Raw genomic sequence first — 18,172 nt, 5'->3', positions numbered from 1 at the left:
TGGCCAGCATGACTGAGCCGATCATACTCAATGGAATAACTAGACAAAGTTGTCCCCCTCCAGTGGAGACTGAGTGGCCACAACAGTGACTCACTGTTGTTGTTTTGTTCTTATAGGAGTCTTTAGTTTCTTCTTGTTGTTGTTGTTGTTTAGTTGTTTAGTCAGGTCTGACTCTTCGTGACCCCATGGACCAGAGCACGCCAGGCACTCCTGTCTTCCACTGCCTCCCGCAGTTTGGTCAAACTCATGCTGGTAGCTTTGAGAACACTGTCCAACCATCTTGTCCTCTGTCATCCCCTTCTCCTTGTGCCTTCCATCTTTCCCAACATCAGGGTCTTTTCCAGGGAGTCTTCTCTTCTCATGAGGTGGCCAAAGTATTGGAGCCTCAGCTTTACGATCTGTCCTTCCAGTGAGCACTCAGGGCTGATTTCCTTAAGAATGGATAGATTTGATCTTCTTGCAGTCCATGGGACACTCAAGAGTCTCCTCCACTTTAGTTTCTTAATCCATTTCTTTGCCATCACAGCCTACTAGCAGTACTTTCATTACATGCTAGCGTGTACCAGCCTGCCGCTTGGGAATTACTGACGAAATACCTTCATTGTTGTCCAAATTCCACATTCTTAGTGGTAGTGGTTGCTATAATCTCTTAAATCTTACTTTCCCCATAAATACAGCATGTCTGGATTGTATTGTCTGAAGGCTTCTCAATGCACTAGCCTTACAGAGCTTCCATTCTTATTACTGTCTCCCCAGAGATCCGAGACAATGTCTGTGCTTGTAGACTTTCTTATACTTACAGCTAAAGTATTTGGCTACATCATCCATGCTCTGCTTCGGTGGGTAAAGAAACCTGCAGAGAAAAGAGTCACTAATGAAATCTGCCTGATAACAGGTGCAGCCAGCCCAACTGGCATTGGGAGGTTTTTTGCATTGGAATTTGCCCGACGAGGAGCAATACTTGTTTTGTGGGATATAGATACCGAAGGCAATGAAAATGCAGCCAGGGAAGTTCGCAAGCTGGGAGCGAAGGCTTACATTTATACTTGCGATGTGAGCCGGAAGGAAGAAGTCTATAGCGTTGCCGAGTATGTGAGAAAGGATGTGGGCAGTGTCACAATCTTGGTCAATAATGCTGGCATTGTAGCTGGAAAGCCCATCTTACAGTGTCCTGACGAACTGCTGGAAAGAACCATGAGGACTAACTGCCATGCTCACTTTTGGGTAAGTGTGTATTCAGGCTCCTGAATGAGAGGAAGGCTGAATTGTGAACTTGCAGCTCTTGACGGTCAATATAGCCCAGCTGAGGAGATGAACTAGGCAACCACCTGGAGTGCAAAACATCCATGCAGAGAGCATCTGTGTCAGCTGTGAAAATACCGGGGGATGGGGAGCAGAAGAGAGTGCCCCTTTCTGCACCTTTGGAAGATGCATATAGAAGCAATTCTTTGACTGGGGAAGTATTCCTCCCAATCCATCTGTATCCATGGCACTGGCTAATTAGACCATAAATACAACTGTGACAATGGTGATAGATGTTCATAGATTATTGGCATGCCTTACTAATATGTTTGATTAATGGTGGCTGGGAATGGCAGTGTTGGTACATTAGAATCCAGATTAATTAGTTTGGGAAACATCAGTGTAATAATATTATTATTTTCATCTTTAGTTTAAGCAATTTCATTCTGTTCCTTACTTTGTGATGGGTGTACTCTTGATATATGCTTCTCAGCAAATGATGAAGTATGTGGCTCAAAATACATTAGTTATATCAGATGTTATATGTTTCAAGTATGAAATTTCTGATATTTCTATCACAATATTCAATGTAGCATGTGATAACACCGATGAATAGAAACATACAACTGACTAAAAATATTATAAACGAATTTAAACATTGGCCTTAGAAACAGCTTTAAAATCTGTAATAATAGTTTAACCCTGCAGAAGGCCGATGCCTTCTTAACAGACAGCACAACGAAAAATCCCATGGAAGGATTTCCACTAGTGCAACAGGGCTCGCTCCCCCCATCCTGATGCCCCTTACAAATTGTCTTTTGTGGGGTGTTGTCGGGGAAAACCCCAGAACAGCACATGTGAGGTGTTGGGGGGATCATCATCATCACCATCATTTTTAATTTGTATACTGGCTTTCTATCTTACAATACTCTAGGCGGTTTACAAGCTGAAGAAACAAAAAATGTACATTTTATAACAATCTGGAAAGCTGAAATGTTTGTGCTGGTGGAATGAACACCATAGTGCTATGTTGAATTCTTCTCAAAATTTCTGATCTTTGCTTGGCAAGTTCAATGCTATATTCATACGGTTTGGCACATAAAGTGTCTTATCCCAACTACACATTAAAAGCACTCTTATACCACTTTAAGTGCCGTAACTTGCTTCAAAAAACACACACCTGGGAACTGCAGTTCGTTACAGCTGCTGGAAATTTTAACTCTGTGAGATGGTCACCTAGCAACTCTCAGCACCCTGAACAAACAACAGTTCCCATTTTTCTTGGCAGGGTGGTGAGCCATGACTGTTCAAGTGGTAGAAGAGTACATTAAAGTCATGGTGCGGATATGACCAAGGAGTTATGCAAAGGGCTATATTTTGTAATTATTCAATCAAGTTCGCCCAGCTCACTCACGCAGTGTGGATGGGTAGCTTTGCAGCAGCTAATTCTGAAAAGCAGCTTATCAGTTCCGTCTTGCAGAACATGGCCTGGCTCTCATTAATCCTACTTTGCAGAGCCTGAAAAGATGGAGAGACAATCAAATGGAGGGCAATTTTAAGAGGATTGCAATGAAAACTAATCTCGTTACACTCTTTTATCCTTGTCGCATGTGCCATTAAGACTCAAATTTCTGAAGGAACTTTGAATAGGCATTAATGTTTCTTACTTGGAAGAAGAAATGGGGAAATTGGGAATTACATGGATGGAAGCAAAGTTGTGGTGGCTCCTCCTCTTTCTAGGTGAACAATTAGTCAGAACATCTTTGGAAAACAGAGACCTCCAGACACTCCAAGCCAGAGTGTTTGCATCTTGTCTGCATTAAGCTCGGGTTTGTTCTAAGAGAGTTTGTGTCCTGGTCCAGTAAACGCTTCCGCTGCGCCACCAGCAATAGCTCTCTTTGCAGAGTATTAATTAAGTCCAGTGCAGAGATTCTTGTTGCAGTACAAGCTTCAGAGTCTCAGCAGCAAAGAAATAACAACACAGGGAAGCCCTGTCTTTCCAAAGACAGGTTTATTGCAGACAGATAACAGAAACACCTCCGGAGCTTTCAGACATTTTTGCTTCACGCCCCACACACAGAGAAACAAACACTCTTTATATACTGAGCAACTTAACAACTTAACGAGCTTGGCTACTTAAAGTTACATGACATTGCTAACTTGCCAGCGTCTTAGGTTTCAAACCCTAACACCCCCTCTCGCTGGCAATACAAAAAACAAAATTACTTCAGACCCATTTCTTCACAAAAGTTTTCATGCCGCTGAAACCCAAGTGGTTTTGTAAAACCATCAGCTTGATTTTCATGACTGGGACAGTAATTTAATTTAACAATTCCTGCTTTTACCGTTTGACAAACATTTTGAAAGCGGATATCCAAATGTTTTGTACGACCTTTAAACTGCCCATTTTGTGCTAATTTAAGACACGGTTGATTATCACCCCATACAGTGATTGGAGTGATGGCCTTTTCATACATCTCTTGTGCTAAGCATTTGTAAAATTCTAGATCTCTACATAACTCAGATAAGGCACAGAACTCAGCTTCTGTTGACGACAAGGCAATCAGGTTCTGTTTCTTGGATCTCCACCCAATCAGAGAGTTACCAAATTTTATTACACAGCCAGACACTGATTTTCTATCCTTTAAATTTGCCCAATCACTATCTGCCCAACAAGTAATCTGTGCTTGTCCTTCCGAAGACAATTCAAGGCAAAAATCTTTGGTGTATTGTAAATATCTTAGCACTCTTTGAATTCCTTTCCATGCATTTACACTAGGTTTCGAAGCTTCTCTGCTGAGTAAGTTAACAGCGTAAGCAATATCTGGTCTACTCCATCGCTGTTGTCTTTATCCTGTACACCCACCTACAACTTACTGCCTTGGCACCTTCTGGCAGTTTGGTGATGGAAAACACACCCAGTTCTTTCATAGAATTCAACTCCTTTTGCATGGCCTCACGCCACCTACTGGCCTCCTCCTGGGGTAATTGCTCAACCTCCTCAAAACTTTCAGGTTCGCAATTTGCCAAACCAGCCCAAACACTAATAGCTTGGTACCTTTCAGGAGGTTTACCTTTGTTGGTACGCTTAGAACGCCTTAGCAGTTCCTGCGATGTTCCTTCAGTTTCCCCCTCTGACCCAGAATCGCTAGTCGTCACCTGTTTGTCACTAGTAGTTGAAGAACTTTCTGATTCTGACTTTACACGTCTCTCTTGCTGTACAGGTGAACTTTTAGAGCTAGAAGATTCTGACTTTACAGACTTGGGTGAACTAGGCGATTTCTCACCCTCATCCTCAGACTCAAATTTCTCAGTCTGTTCTGGAACTAATACCTGCCCTGGGGCCTGAGTTTCATTGCTACTGTTCACCACATCAAATAGTATGTCAGGATTTCCATGAATTTTATTCCAACCATCCTGTTCACAAAATTCCGCACTTCTGCTGATTGTGATTTTCGTTTGATTGCCTTCTACATTCACAAATCTCCAACCTTTTGTGTTTGCTTGATAACCACAGAAAAACATTTCTTTAGACCTAGGATCGCCTTTCCTACGTTGTGCCCTAGGCACCAGCACATAAGCACGACATCCAAAAACTCTTAGATGATCAATTTTTGGTTTTTTTCCAAACAGCATGAAGTAAGGAGTGTTGCCTACTGTGCTATTGTACACTCTGTTAAAAGTATAATTTGCATACAGTGCAGCCTCAGCCCAAAAACGCTGTGGAAGTCCAGAATCAAACAGCAAAGCAGCAATGGCTTCCTGTAATGTTCGAAATTTTCTTTCGGCAACTGCATTCTCCTGTGGTGAATAGGGATTGGTAAGTCTATGAACTATACCTTTCCTTTTTAACCACGTCTCCAGCGTGTGGTTCACATATTCCCCACCACGATCTGATTGTATTTTACGTACCCTGGTGTCAAATTTACATTCGACTTCTTCAATCCAATCCATCAGGATGGAAGCTGCTTGTGATTTTTCTTTCAGAAAGAAAACCCAACTAGCCCTTGAAAAGTCATCCACCAAAATTTGCATAAATCTCGCACCTCCAAGCGATTTGACTGGCATAGGGCCACACACGTCTGTGTGCACAAGTTCAAAGGGTTTCTTGCTTACTCTATCAGATCTAGGATAGTTACATGTCTTAACCTTAGCATGTTTACAAGCACAACAATCCAGAAAATTTGGACAGGGTTTAATGTTACACCCCTCAGCTAAATCTGGCATCTTGCTTACATACTTAAAGCATATATGAGCTAACCTTCTGTGTAGTAGATGTGCACAACCTGTATGAGGAGCCTTATTTACACACTTAGCTTGCGCTTCACCTGTTGAACATCTACCTGCTGCTAACTGCTCTTCATCCAAAACAAAAAGCCCATCCTCACAGGGAATTTTAACCAGCTCCTTCCCCTGTTTCGAAATGGTGCACACATCATTTTCAAACTCAACCTTAAAACCACTTTTTACCAGGCATGACACACTCAAAAGTCCATTCTTCATTCCTGGAAGAACAAAAACAGGAAGGTTAGTTTGCAAACAGTTAACATAAATTGTGCCTTTAAGGTTCATTTCTCGTTTACTATTGTCTGCTATAGTCACGGTTTTTGCAATTGGCAATGTCTTGCAGTTCATCAAGCGGCCACTAGATGTCGCTGGAACTAAACTGTGACTTGCTCCACTGTCAATTATCCACTTCAATGTTTGTTGGCTCCTTTTAGGACTCTGTTGTGCTGCCATTGCAGATAGTCCCTTATCAGCACCTGCTCCCCCTCTGGATCGTTGATTCTTGTAGTTCTCATGTCGTCTTCCCCTGTAACTCCGGAAACTGGCCTTGGACTGTTGAAATTCCTGTTGCTTTTCTGGACACTTTGCTATCAAATGAAACCTGCTGCCACATCGAAAACATGACTTGCTGGCCATAGCAGACACTTGTGAGGCTTCCTTACAGCTCTGCCTGCTAGTTTCCCCACTCTGGGAATTATCTGAACATCCAACCCTTGGGGTATTTGAATTATCAATACGTTTTCGATGATGTTGATATTCTTGTTCACACAATCTACCAGTCACATAATTCATATTCAGCTGGTCCTCTGGCAAAACTTGTAAAGTTAGTACTAAGTTTTCAAACCCTGCATGCAGGCTGCTAAGCAGAGTATAAACTTTAATATTTTCAGGAAAATTCACACCTAAAGATGACAGTTGGTTGAAATACTCAGTCATCTGTGACGTGTGTTCAACCACACTATCCCCTGGCTTCAGTTTCAACTCATACAAAGCACGTATAATGTTCACCTTCTCTCCGGGCGTGGCTCTATGGTGAATTCGCCTAAGAGCTTCCCAAATTTCAAATGCAGACCTTAAATTTTCCACATGAGGTAATTGGGAATCATCTATCGATACCATCAACATGCATCTAGCTTTAGTGTCCATTTTATCATGTTCCCTGTTCTGAGCATGTGCAGCAGCCTGTTGCTCTGCTGTGGCATCTGCTGCAACAGCCACAAACGGCTTTCGCCTCTGGACATAGTCAGCCCACACTTCTTTGGCTTCCAACCAGACTTGAGCCCTCTTAGACCACTGCACGTAATTAGCAGAGTTCAACTTTGTAAAGGGAACCTGGAAATTTTCCACTGCCATTCTTGGGGTCTGCTGCTACTCCCTCTGTGTGCCCTTTCTTCTCTTTCCCCTTGGGATTTGTCTTACTCACTTTTCAGACGCCTCCAGCCTCCCAGTTCCTTTAAGAGCTGGATTTATGACCAAGCCGGTCTTCTCTCATTCGAATGCTGCTTTCACTTTCTCTGCACACAATACAGCTGTAGAAACGTAGAAGGATCCATAACCTAAGAGAGTTTGTGTCCTGGTCCAGTAAACGCTTCCGCTGCGCCACCAGCAATAGCTCTCTTTGCAGAGTATTAATTAAGTCCAGTGCAGAGATTCTTGTTGCAGTACAAGCTTCAGAGTCTCAGCAGCAAAGAAATAACAACACAGGGAAGCCCTGTCTTTCCAAAGACAGGTTTATTGCAGACAGATAACAGAAACACCTCCGGAGCTTTCAGACATTTTTGCTTCACGCCCCACACACAGAGAAACAAACACTCTTTATATACTGAGCAACTTAACAACTTAACGAGCTTGGCTACTTAAAGTTACATGACATTGCTAACTTGCCAGCGTCTTAGGTTTCAAACCCTAACATGTTCAACTCCACCCACTTGAAACTAAAATAACAATAATCATTTGTTATTTATACCCCATTGGTCTGGCTGGGTTTACCCAGCCACTCTGGGTGGCTCCCAACAAAATATCAAAAACATGATAAAATATCAAATATCCCGCTCTGTGGAAGGGCCTCCCATCGGATGTCAATTGAAATAAACAGCTATCTGACTTTTAGAAGACATCTGAAGGCAGCCCTGTTTAGGGAAGTTTTTTAATGTTTGATGTTTTATCATGTTTTTAATAATCTCTTGGGAGCCGCCCAGAGTGGCTGGGGAAACTCAGCTAGAAGGGCAAGGTATAAATTTATTATTATTATTATTATTATTATTATTATTATTATTATTATTATTACTACTACTACTGCTGCTGCTACTACTACTAGCCACCAATAATTTTGCCTACATTGTATCCTGTAACAGTAAAAAAACTAAACAGATTTCTGCTTATAGAAAGAAAATGGAGCTACTTTGAACTCTATTTCTAAAATAAAAAAAATAATACTGATGAAATACATGTAGCTTTTTTTTAAAAAAAAGTTGGTATAAATAAGAGCTAAGCTTAGAAGAAGTCAAGATTAAGAAATATTACCCTTGTGTATACAATGATATATTTAATAGGACAGTTGTAGTGTGTGCGCGCGTGTGTGTTTTACATATTTATAATAAAAGAAACTAAACAGATTTGTTCTTATATTCTGCTGGTACCTTTGCAAAGCAGGCCTTCAAACATTACAACTGCTGCTTACTAGTTGCAAATCTGAACACACAAAAAGGAAACATGAGTATAATCAAAACTCTCTTAACCCCTTTTGCAGACAGTCAAGGCTTTTCTTCCACAAATGATTGAGAGAGATCATGGCCACATTGTGACAGTTGCAGGATCATTTGGACTTTTTGCAACAGGTTGTCTGGAGGTTGGTAAGCGACACGTCGACAGAAGTTCACAAAAGCTAAATTGCCACTTTTACATTTGCATGATTTATGTCTATAATCCATGTTCCCAAGGCCAAGCATCACTAATGACGCAGGGCATCTCTCTCATTGCAGGGTCTTACTAAAACAGTGATAGAGCCCCTAAGTTAAGCATGTAAACGGGAAAATGTTGCTTGTTTCCTCAGGGTTACTGCGCTAGCAAGTTTGCCGTGGTTGGATTCCATGAAGCTCTGAGCCATGAGCTGAAAGCCAAAAGAGTCAGTGGTGTGAAGACTACCCTTGTTTGTCCATATTTCACGGACACTGGCATGTTCCATGGCTGTAGAATCAGGTAACGCTGCACTCAGTTTTAATGTTTTGTTTGTTCACTTTTTATGACTACTTTTGCTGTTTATAGGTTTCTAATTTATATATATGTTGCAAGCCACCTTGAGCACAGTTTTGACTTTGGAAAGGGGGCGTACAAATAACATGAATGGTTGGTTGGTTGACACTCACACAGATTCCTACTCAAAACACACACACACCAACTTGATCCCTGGCACAAGGAATGCACCTACTCTTAGTAAACTTAGCTGAACAACAGAACATTCTGCTCCTCGCCCCCCGGTGCACCCCCTTAATCTGTTGTATGGGTTCCCCCAACCCTTTTCAGAGGCGACATGAGTCACACACCAAGAAGTTGGAAGCCCTTGCACTGATGGGATGGTTAGTTAAGGGCCACCCATTCATTTCAACAGCACATTGAAAGGTTCAGAATGGATTCAGAGCCACTCATTTCTCAATGAGTAGTGGGAAATGTAGACTGGCTGAAGGCTTCCATTCTTGGACGTTCCAGTCTTTAACCTACATAAAATACCACCTCTGGTAACCAAGCAGGGCATCATCAGGACATGATGCCATCAGGGGAGGGGCTTCTTATCTCCCCAGGCCAGAACTCTGGCATGAAGTGAGGTGAACTCTACCCTAGACTGAAATCCCCTAGCACAAAATTCTCCTCCTATCGTCAGCTTTTGAAATTTAGTATATATTCATCTATAACAGGAGTGGCAAACAGTAGGCCTGGGGGGTTGAATGCAGTCTTCCAGGTGCGTGCGTGCGTGTGTGTGTGTGTTCACCTCTGGCTTTTGTGTGACTTACCAAACAAAGAGTCACCTCCATTGCACAAGTAGAAGAATTTGGATTTGATATCCCGCTTTATCACTACCCAAAGGAGTGTCAAAACGGCTAACATTCTCCTTTCCCTTCCTCCCCCACAACAAACACTCTGTGAGGTGAGTGAGGCCGAGAGACTTCAAAGAAGTGTAACTGGCCCAAGGTCACCCAGCAGCTGCATGTGGAGGAGCAGGGATGTGAACCCGGTTCACCAGATTACGAGTCTACCGCTCTTAACCACTACACCACACTGGCACTCTGCCCAGGGGCATAGCTAAGCTGCTGTGGCAGCCGGAGCGGCAGGGGCGGGGTGATCCATGCATGGGGGCGCCTCACGGGGGCAGGGTGGCAATCTGCACACAGGGGGGCATCACAGGGGGTGCCATGGCAATCCATGCACGGGTGCCCCACAGCGATCCGTCCGGGGGGGGGGTGGCAAGCTGCCCACGGTGTCCGCCTGGTGGATGTAAGCCCCACACTGCCGTTTCAGGCAGCACAGGGCCCCAAGCCACCGCATCACTCCCAGAAGAGATGCGTGGCTCGGGTGCGCTGCAGGCCAGGCCCCGTGGTAAGTGCTGACCCCCGCGGTGTGCCAATTTGTCACACACCCCCAGGGTGACACCCAGGGTGTGCCACATCCCGCACCCACCCCTTCCTACGCTCGCCTCTGCCCATTATTTTTGGCATGATACCCATGAGAAGATGCATCCCTTGGTTCCTCACCCCTGTTCTAGAACTACATAGCTGGAGAAGAGTGATTACCACCTTCCCACGCTTTAATACTATTCAGTGTGGCGCCTGACACAGAGAAAGAAGGAATGGAGAGATGTCCACTTACTTAATTTGAATTGTTCCCATGGATTACTGACTCATCCCTTAGCTGCTTAATACTTGCAGGGGAATATATTGTTCACATGATTAATGACAGGGTTCGCCGAGCCGTAGCGATACCTTGAACTCACCTTATATAGAACAGAATCAGCAGATCCATAATTTAGACTTTGTTACAGCGACTCCACTCTGGTTCAACGATTCAGGCATTTCTGCAATTAATAATGTTTTTAGCCTGTCTGAAGTGGTTGCTGCAAAGTGTTAACCTGGAACATTGTTAAAAGGGACAGTGGTTTGTCTGCGAGGATGGAAAATCAAAAGGTTTCTAGCTTAGGGTGGGCCCCATGGCTTGGGTTCCAAGAAAGAGCTAGATTACACCAGGGAGCAAAGCAAAACAGAATCACACCCACCCACAATTAATATCAGTGATCTGGACCAGTTGACAGACTTCAGCCTTGCAGGATCTACCTTGCTTTTTAACCTAAATCCTGAGATCCACAAACGAGAGCCTGGACCAAGAGAAACACACTGAGAAAGAATTCTGCACCCAGGAATTTGTTTTGAGCAGCAGAACTGAGCAATGCTCACCGTCTTTCCACACAAAAGTTGACACTGCTTCCTTTCCCTCAACATGCATTTTTTCTTTTTCTAGGCAAGAACTGGAAGCCCTACTTTCTCCCTTAAAGCCAGACCAGTTTGTGAAATCAGCAATGCACAGAATACTTCAGAATCAGCATGTGATCTACGTCCCCAGAATGCTGTACCTTGTGGCCATTTTAAAAAAGTAAGTCACTGTATTCAGGAACTGGCAGACCTATGACTGCTTAATAGGGGTAGGGGTGGAAAAATTAGCGTTGAGTTTACTGTAGCCAATAAAGGCTAAAGCAGTGTTTAATGAGCAAGGAGTCAGGCCAGACCTCAGTGCCATAGGCCTCGCCCCCATTGACCATCCTGTAGCCTTTTGGCTGGGCCAAGGCCAGCATCAGTAACCTGTAAAAATGGTACATTAACATTTAGATCAAGTTACTAATATGTATATATAAATCAGTATCAATTCATTTTCCTTCTGACACACTGTCCCTCTCAGTCTCCTGAGTTCTCACCCAAGGTCCAAACAAACTCTCAGTTCATTTCACAAGTCTCCCGAGCTCCTGGAAGCAGCAGACATCATATCACCCGAGTCTCACACTTTAGACTTGCTTTTTATGGGCAGGCTCCAGGTGGATGGGTCCTTCCTCAGGGCTGCTCACAGATGTGTTCTATTCACCTGCACACTCCACACCCAGTTCCAGGTGCAGAAGGTTTGTTGAGTTTCCCAGGGGGTCCAAAGGATGGGAAAAGAGCCCCCCTCTACCCACGACTCTTTCGTCACCCTCTGTCCTCTCCCTTCTCCTCCATGGAGAGTTTTCATGTGGAGGGGATGCACACTGAAACATTACTAATTAAGACACAAGAAGACTCTGGTGGAAAACATTTATTGTTGGTAGTACCGTATTTTTCACTCTATAAGACGCACCAGACCACAAGACGCACCTAGTTTTTGGAGGAGGAAAACAAGAAAAAAAAATATTCTGAATCTCAGAAGCCAGAACAGCAAGAGGGATCGCTTCGTAGTGAAAGCAGCAATCCCTCTTGCTGTTCTGGCTTCTAGGATAGCTGCGCAGCCTGCATTCGCTCCATAAGACGCACACACATTTCCCTACTTTTTAGGAGGGAAAAAGTGAGTCTCATAGAGCAAAAAATACGGCAATTCTTTCCATGTTGAAAAATGCCCAAGTTTAGGAAAGTCCCTTTTCACATCTGACTCACCAACCACTCACTTTGGGTTCTATTTATGGATTGGGTGATAACTGGGTAAATCCGTTCTGCTCACTAGAAGCATAGTTCAACGCTATGTATAGGGTGAGTCCTTTGAAAGAGGCCCTGTGGATACAGAGTTCACATGTTCTACAGGGCCTCATTAAAAGACTCGCCCTGTATTTCATAGCAGCACCCCAAAGGGCTCGATTTTGCAATGTTCCAAACATGTTGTGGGAGGGAGGCCAAAGCAGATATAAAGACAAATAGTTGGATACAACACATAAAAAGCTAAAAGGTAGCTCCGTTGGTTCATAAGAACAGAATGACAAAATCCGTAGTTGGGCAATAACTTTACTATGCCCAGCCAAAATGTCACAAATTCATGGCAAGTTTGTAGTCAGTCTCCAGCAGTATCTGGGGAAGTGACAGGTTCTGCAACCCTGAAATAAGGGGTGGGAATGAGACTTGTTATTTGTGCTCCCAATATTTCAGAGATGCTTTTAAACAAAGCTACAATTTTTCCTTCTCTCTCTTCCTCAGTCTCCTTCCTTGGGATGTTCAAGTTCTTATTCAAAAATTCCTGGGACTGGACAAATGTATTCCACAAAAAAGCTAAATAAACTATCACCATTAAGTGGCTGGAAGGTGAAAAGGATGAAAAGTGTTGTCCTTTTGCATCACAGCTTCGATAGCAAGATTTCCGATTCTAAATTCAGGCAAAAAGGACAGATGAAATCAAAGTTTGGCATTCAAGATTCACTGGAATATTCTGGTTTTGCACAGGTAACGTACATGCAAGGGCTCTCTTTGTGAGCATTTATGCCTTTGGCTATTGAACAATTGTTGGAGAATCTCTTTCAACATTCAGCGTTCAGAAAGATCAAATGATACAGCAGGTAGAAACATTTTAAGCGTTGACGGAAAATAAGAGATTTCCCTCCTCCGCAATATTTCATCCACTCTTATTTCGGGGTGTTTCACTTGACTTTCCATTATATTCAGAGGTATACACCAGAATCTTTCTTCAGGAAACAGACTTGATAAACCTCATTTTCAGCTCCCTATCACTGCAGAGATATAATCTGAGTTGAATGATGCCGGCCTTGGAGGCAGCCTGTAACAATGGATCTGAAGTATGCATTACTGTGTATTGTATTAATCCCCATGATAACACTTTTGGGTCACCTATTTTCCAGCTGTTCGTTTTATACAGGAGAATGGAAAGGAATAGAGATACAGCCAACTATTTTAGGAAGTAGAATTGAATGCGGAAGACGGGGATTTCTAACAACAGCTACACATTCCTAGCAAGTCGGGCAGAACATGTTTGTGGGATCTTATTGTCCTTCCTCAAGAAACTAAGCCTATGTAAATAAAACAGTTATGTGTTTTCCACCTTGTTTATCTGTTCTTCCAACTTCCCACAATGCATTCCCCTTCATCTTGTGTTCCAACACAACCAACCCCATTCAAGACATGTAATTGCTCTGATAGCTCAACTGGTAGAGCACGAGACTCTTAATCTTAGGGTCATACGTTCGTGGCCCACATTGGGCAAGATTCCTGCACTGCACCACTAGGTGACTCTTGTGGTCCCTTCCAACTCTATCCTGACACTGGAGAAAAATTGACATGAAGCAAGCTGATCATTCGCAAGTGAGCTGGGGCTGTTGAGTCCTACAATATCTGGAGTGTTAACAGGTCCCACTCCCCTGATGTAGGATAGAAACATGTCCCAAGACATCGGCCAGTCAAGAGATATTTGGTATCTCTTGGTATTGGCCAGTCAAAAGATATGATGCAGATCACATGCACACAGATGGTCAGAGAGTTACAAAGCTTGCAGTGTAACACTGGAGCTTAATTGAACATTTTTTTTAAAAAGGTCACATGTAAGGAAAACATTAATAATGGGAGGCATCAGGGATGTTTTGCTGCTCTGTGGAAAGTGTCAGAAAACCAGTTATGTGTATGTGTCAGGGAACTGACATCAGAGCTAGAGGCGGAGGGAAGGCTCTCAGATGATGCTGGAGTAGGGCCCAGCAGGGAGAGAGGCAGCTCCGCAGATGGGGAAGCAAATCAGCGCAACACCAGGGATATAGAGGGGCTGATGGGGGAATCGGTGAGAGGGCTCCAGGACTCTTCACTGGACACCAGCGGGGAGAGCACGGGTCCTCCACTACCCACGCCCACCCTGCGCAGAAGACTTCCGCTCAGAGAGAGTAGGAGGAGACTGGGTGTCAAACAACTTTTATGTTGGAAAAGATTTAAGAAACGCCCACTGACGGATTCTGCTAGCGACTGAGGCAGCCACGAAGTGAAGGGCTGCCCAGACTGAAAGGCAACAAAGCCTGGAGAGGCAGCAACTTACGCACGAGCAACCCATACACATTACAGTATGGAAACTGAAGTGATACAAACTCAGATTATTATTTACAACTTGGCCAGGTTATACACCAACTATACAAGAACAGTAAGAGTATTCTTATGTAGCCATTAAGGTTATCTTCCCCCCTACCCACACCTGTACAGAAGAAGTGGATTGTGTGAACAAAGTACATTAAAAGAAAATAGCACACCCAAGTTATCTAAACTAATGTAAAAATTCACTTTTGCCAAGTATAAGACCATTAAGATTCTGGGGAAATGGCATAAACAACAAAAATAGTATCCAAAAAGCCATTCTGTAATAGCCTTGAGATGATTCAACCTATCAAATGCTGCTGCCTTCCCTACTCATTTCAGTGCATTTTGTATAGGCCCCATTAAGGTAAAAGGAGATTCAGTAGAATCGGGTATATAAAGATACTATCTGTACATCACTCAACTCAGGCACACCCTGCAGATAAAGGGAAATGCCCATAGCTATGGAAAAAATAAGCCTAACTTTTGATTGAATATACCCTGAAAATACGCTGAAGGAACTTAGAATTAGGAGCACTCAACTTAGCCTTAGTGAATCAGCGTCAGGCTACAAAAAGATGGATTCCCGGCATTAATTGGAAGCTAAACCTTAGCTGAAGAAACAGTGAAAAATACAAATAATGTTATGCAAGAAGGGTTAGGGTTAGGGTTAGCAGTGGTTACAACTGCTTTGAGATTTGGGTTCTTTTTTTTGTTTTTAAATCAAGTGTTACATAAATCTTATGAAATAAAATCATTAAGACAGTTCCATGCAAATTCTGGAGTCAGTGGACAGGGAAGGTCATACTTGTTATAAGACACAAGTGCAATAATGTAACGATTAATACCATAGATGAGCTTAACACACACCCTCCCAATCCTTTATATACGGAGAATAACCCCTGGTCTACCTTACAGGATTGTTGGAATGATTCCTGAACACGTATGTAAAGTACAGTGGTGCCCTGCAAGACGAATGCCTCGCAAGACGGAAAACCCGCTAGACGAAAGGGTTTTCCGTTCTTGAGCTGCTTCGCAAGACGATTTTCCCTATGGGCTTGCTTTGCAAGACGAAAACGTCTTGCAAGTGTTCCGATTTTTTTTTCGCTCCCCCCCCCTTTTCTAAGCCGCTAATAGCCTTTTAGCCGCTAATCCGCTAAGCCTTTAATAGCCGCTAAGCCTTTAATAGCCGCTAAACCGCTAAACCGCTCATAGGGTTGCTACGCAAGACCAAAAAACCGCTAGACGAAGAGACTCGCGGAACGGATTAATTTCGTCTTGCGAGGCACCACTGTATGTTGAGCACTAAGAGAAACTGCCATATAAAGTATAATTCTGAATATCCTCAGTTTTTGGTCAATTTGTGTCGAGAGATTTCTGACTAACTTTTATAGGTTTTGGTCAATTTGTGTCGAGAGATTTCTGACCAACTTTTATAGGTTTTGGTCAATTTGTGTCGAGAGATTTCTGACCAACTTTTATAGGTTTAGCCCTTCATCTTTGCTCATATTAGCACAGGAAACAAATATATATATATATATATCTCACAGGGAACAAAGAAACCCACCACTTTAGTATTTACCATTTATTGGTGACAAACACTAAGTTTTACTTACATTCCATGGGGAGAAAAAATTCCAGCGTAAACAATGAACTGAAGCAGTACTTAACTTGCAAGGCTATCGTGCTTTACCTGGACCATATGCAAAAACTTTATTGCACACACCACTGTGTGCAATAAACACAACATCAAAAGCAACACAGTTTATATATAAACATAGGTAATTTTTTTCAGCCCTACATGGAGATGTAATTAAACAGTATAAAGCACTCAAGGAAAATCAATCTGCAGTTTTATATGCACTACATTGAGATCATATCCTGTACTGTACTGAGTTTGTGTGCCTTTATATATAGACACACACACACAATTCTTTTAAAAAACAAAGATTAGAGACCATTTAAACTTCTGCGGCATTCAAGTCCCCCCCCCCAATATTCTAGAAATCAAAATGATCAAATGAAGTTTTAAAATTCCTAAAATGTGTAATTTATTCAACCGTTCAATAATTAGGCTAGACTTGCCTAGCCGACTTTGTTTTCAATCAAATGGCAGGCACACAGTTGTTTCCAGTGAATTTTTTTTACAATTTCATTAAAAACAAAAGACCAAACATATACATGGATATGATCTTCCCAAGTTAGTTCATAGGTAAGTGTTATCAGACAACAAAAGTTTCTAAACTGTGCTATATTTCTAGGTACAATTAAGAAACTTTTCTCTTCTTTTTAAATGAAAAATTTATAGTGTCATTCAAAACAATGTAATGAAACTAAAAATTTTATCACTGTTTGAAAAGCAACGGTTATGATTTAGATACTACAGTGGATTGGGACAACTGTAGCGCTCTAAAACAGTTAGGTTACATTAATTAGGAAGCATTTGATTTTCTCTGGTGCTTTCAAGGTTTGGGTCCAGTCAAGCCTTTTTTAGGCAGTGGTGTCCAGTGTTTGTCCCAAAGTGTTTGAGCTAGCCGGTTTGAGGAGAGGGTCGTTTTCCATTTCTTGCTTCACGCATCTAGGAAAAAAAAGAAAAAGGTTTTGTTTTTCCCCAAAAAAGGAACCATGCTTGGGATTATGGATCTCTCAGCCAGAATTGTGGCACTTTCAAACTCATGCCAAGAGGCACATTTCCTTTGAAATAGCAAACTCCCACTGTCGCATTTATCCATTGACTTTAAATGCGCTGCCAGTAATGCAATTAAGCTACTGCTGGCAAGAGAAATTTGCTCCGCTAGCTTAAGACTAGGACCCTCGTACCTATGGGACCGCCTCTCCTGCTATGCCCCACGGAGGAGCTTAAGGTCCACAAATAACAACACTTTGGAGGTCCCAAGCCGCAAGGTGGTTACATCGGTCTCAACTATGGCCAGGGCCTTTTCAGTACTGGCCCCGACTTGGTGGAACGCTCTGTCACAAGAGGCTAGGGCCCTGCAGGACTTGACATCTTTCCGCAGGTTTGGACTCAGTCTGACCCTTATGTTTCCCTCCCCTTATGGTTTTGATTTATGGGCTACTATTAAAATGAGGCTGCATTTTAAATTGTATTTTAACCATATTTTAATAAACTGGGTTTTTTTAGGGGGGTTGTTCCCCCCCCCTTATGTTTTATTGTAATTTTATTGGTGTTAGCTGCTCTGGCTGGGGTATAAATAAAAACAATTATTTAGTTATTATTTATTTAAGACAACTCTGCAAAGCACGCCCTGAGAATGGGTACAGTTAATGATGTTCTGCTTACAGCAACACATTCAAAACCTCAAAGAAACATGAACGACAGGACATGTTGTTGGAAGAAACTGAAACTAGACTAGCTGTGTGATACTAAATGGACAACGGCTGGGCATAAACCTGCTCTCCCACTCATCTGCCAATGTGATACAAGGTTGTTTTTTATAACTCTCCATGTAAACAAATACTTCTCTAAAGGCAAATGATATTTCTGTGAAACGGTTAGAACGTTGTGGCTGGGTTTTTGTTTTTTGTTTAGTAAAAAAAGGAGGTAAACGCTAGAAAAGATCATTTTC

General features: G+C 42.6%; 2 protein-coding genes across 6 annotated transcripts in view; one reads left to right on the top strand and one right to left on the bottom strand.

The window, feature by feature from the left end:
* Positions 1–559: 559 nt before the first annotated feature.
* LOC309534240 (retinol dehydrogenase 10-like) lies at positions 560–18,169 on the top strand. 2 transcript variants are annotated; one of them, XR_014220600.1, is made up of 6 exons: positions 560–1,224; positions 8,279–8,377; positions 8,582–8,727; positions 11,035–11,166; positions 12,723–12,965; positions 17,889–18,169. XR_014220600.1 is itself a non-coding variant. In XM_082226409.1 (5 exons), exons 1-5 carry the CDS (start codon positions 679–681, stop codon positions 12,796–12,798), a joined length of 999 nt encoding a protein of 332 aa, XP_082082535.1. In that variant the 5' UTR covers positions 560–678; the 3' UTR covers positions 12,799–14,072. The 2 variants fall into 2 exon arrangements, 1 of the variants encoding a protein (XP_082082535.1); XM_082226409.1 differs by lacking the exon at positions 17,889–18,169 and having other exon boundaries at positions 12,723–14,072.
* STAU1 (staufen double-stranded RNA binding protein 1) overlaps positions 16,156–18,172 on the bottom strand; it is a 39,442-nt gene continuing 37,425 nt past the window's right edge. For all 4 annotated transcript variants that reach the window (XM_082226023.1, XM_082226022.1, XM_082226021.1 and 1 more), the window contains one exon: positions 16,156–17,163. In XM_082226023.1, coding sequence (XP_082082149.1) covers positions 17,076–17,163 — 88 coding nt within the window. In that variant the 3' untranslated portion in view covers positions 16,156–17,075. The remainder of the gene's footprint in view (positions 17,164–18,172) is intronic.

Source organism: Podarcis vaucheri, assembly GCF_965113315.1.
Source record: "Podarcis vaucheri genome assembly, chromosome: 6".
In the NCBI taxonomy this organism is placed as follows: domain Eukaryota; kingdom Metazoa; phylum Chordata; class Lepidosauria; order Squamata; family Lacertidae; genus Podarcis; species Podarcis vaucheri.
This window is presented reverse-complemented; position numbering and strand designations above follow the sequence as displayed.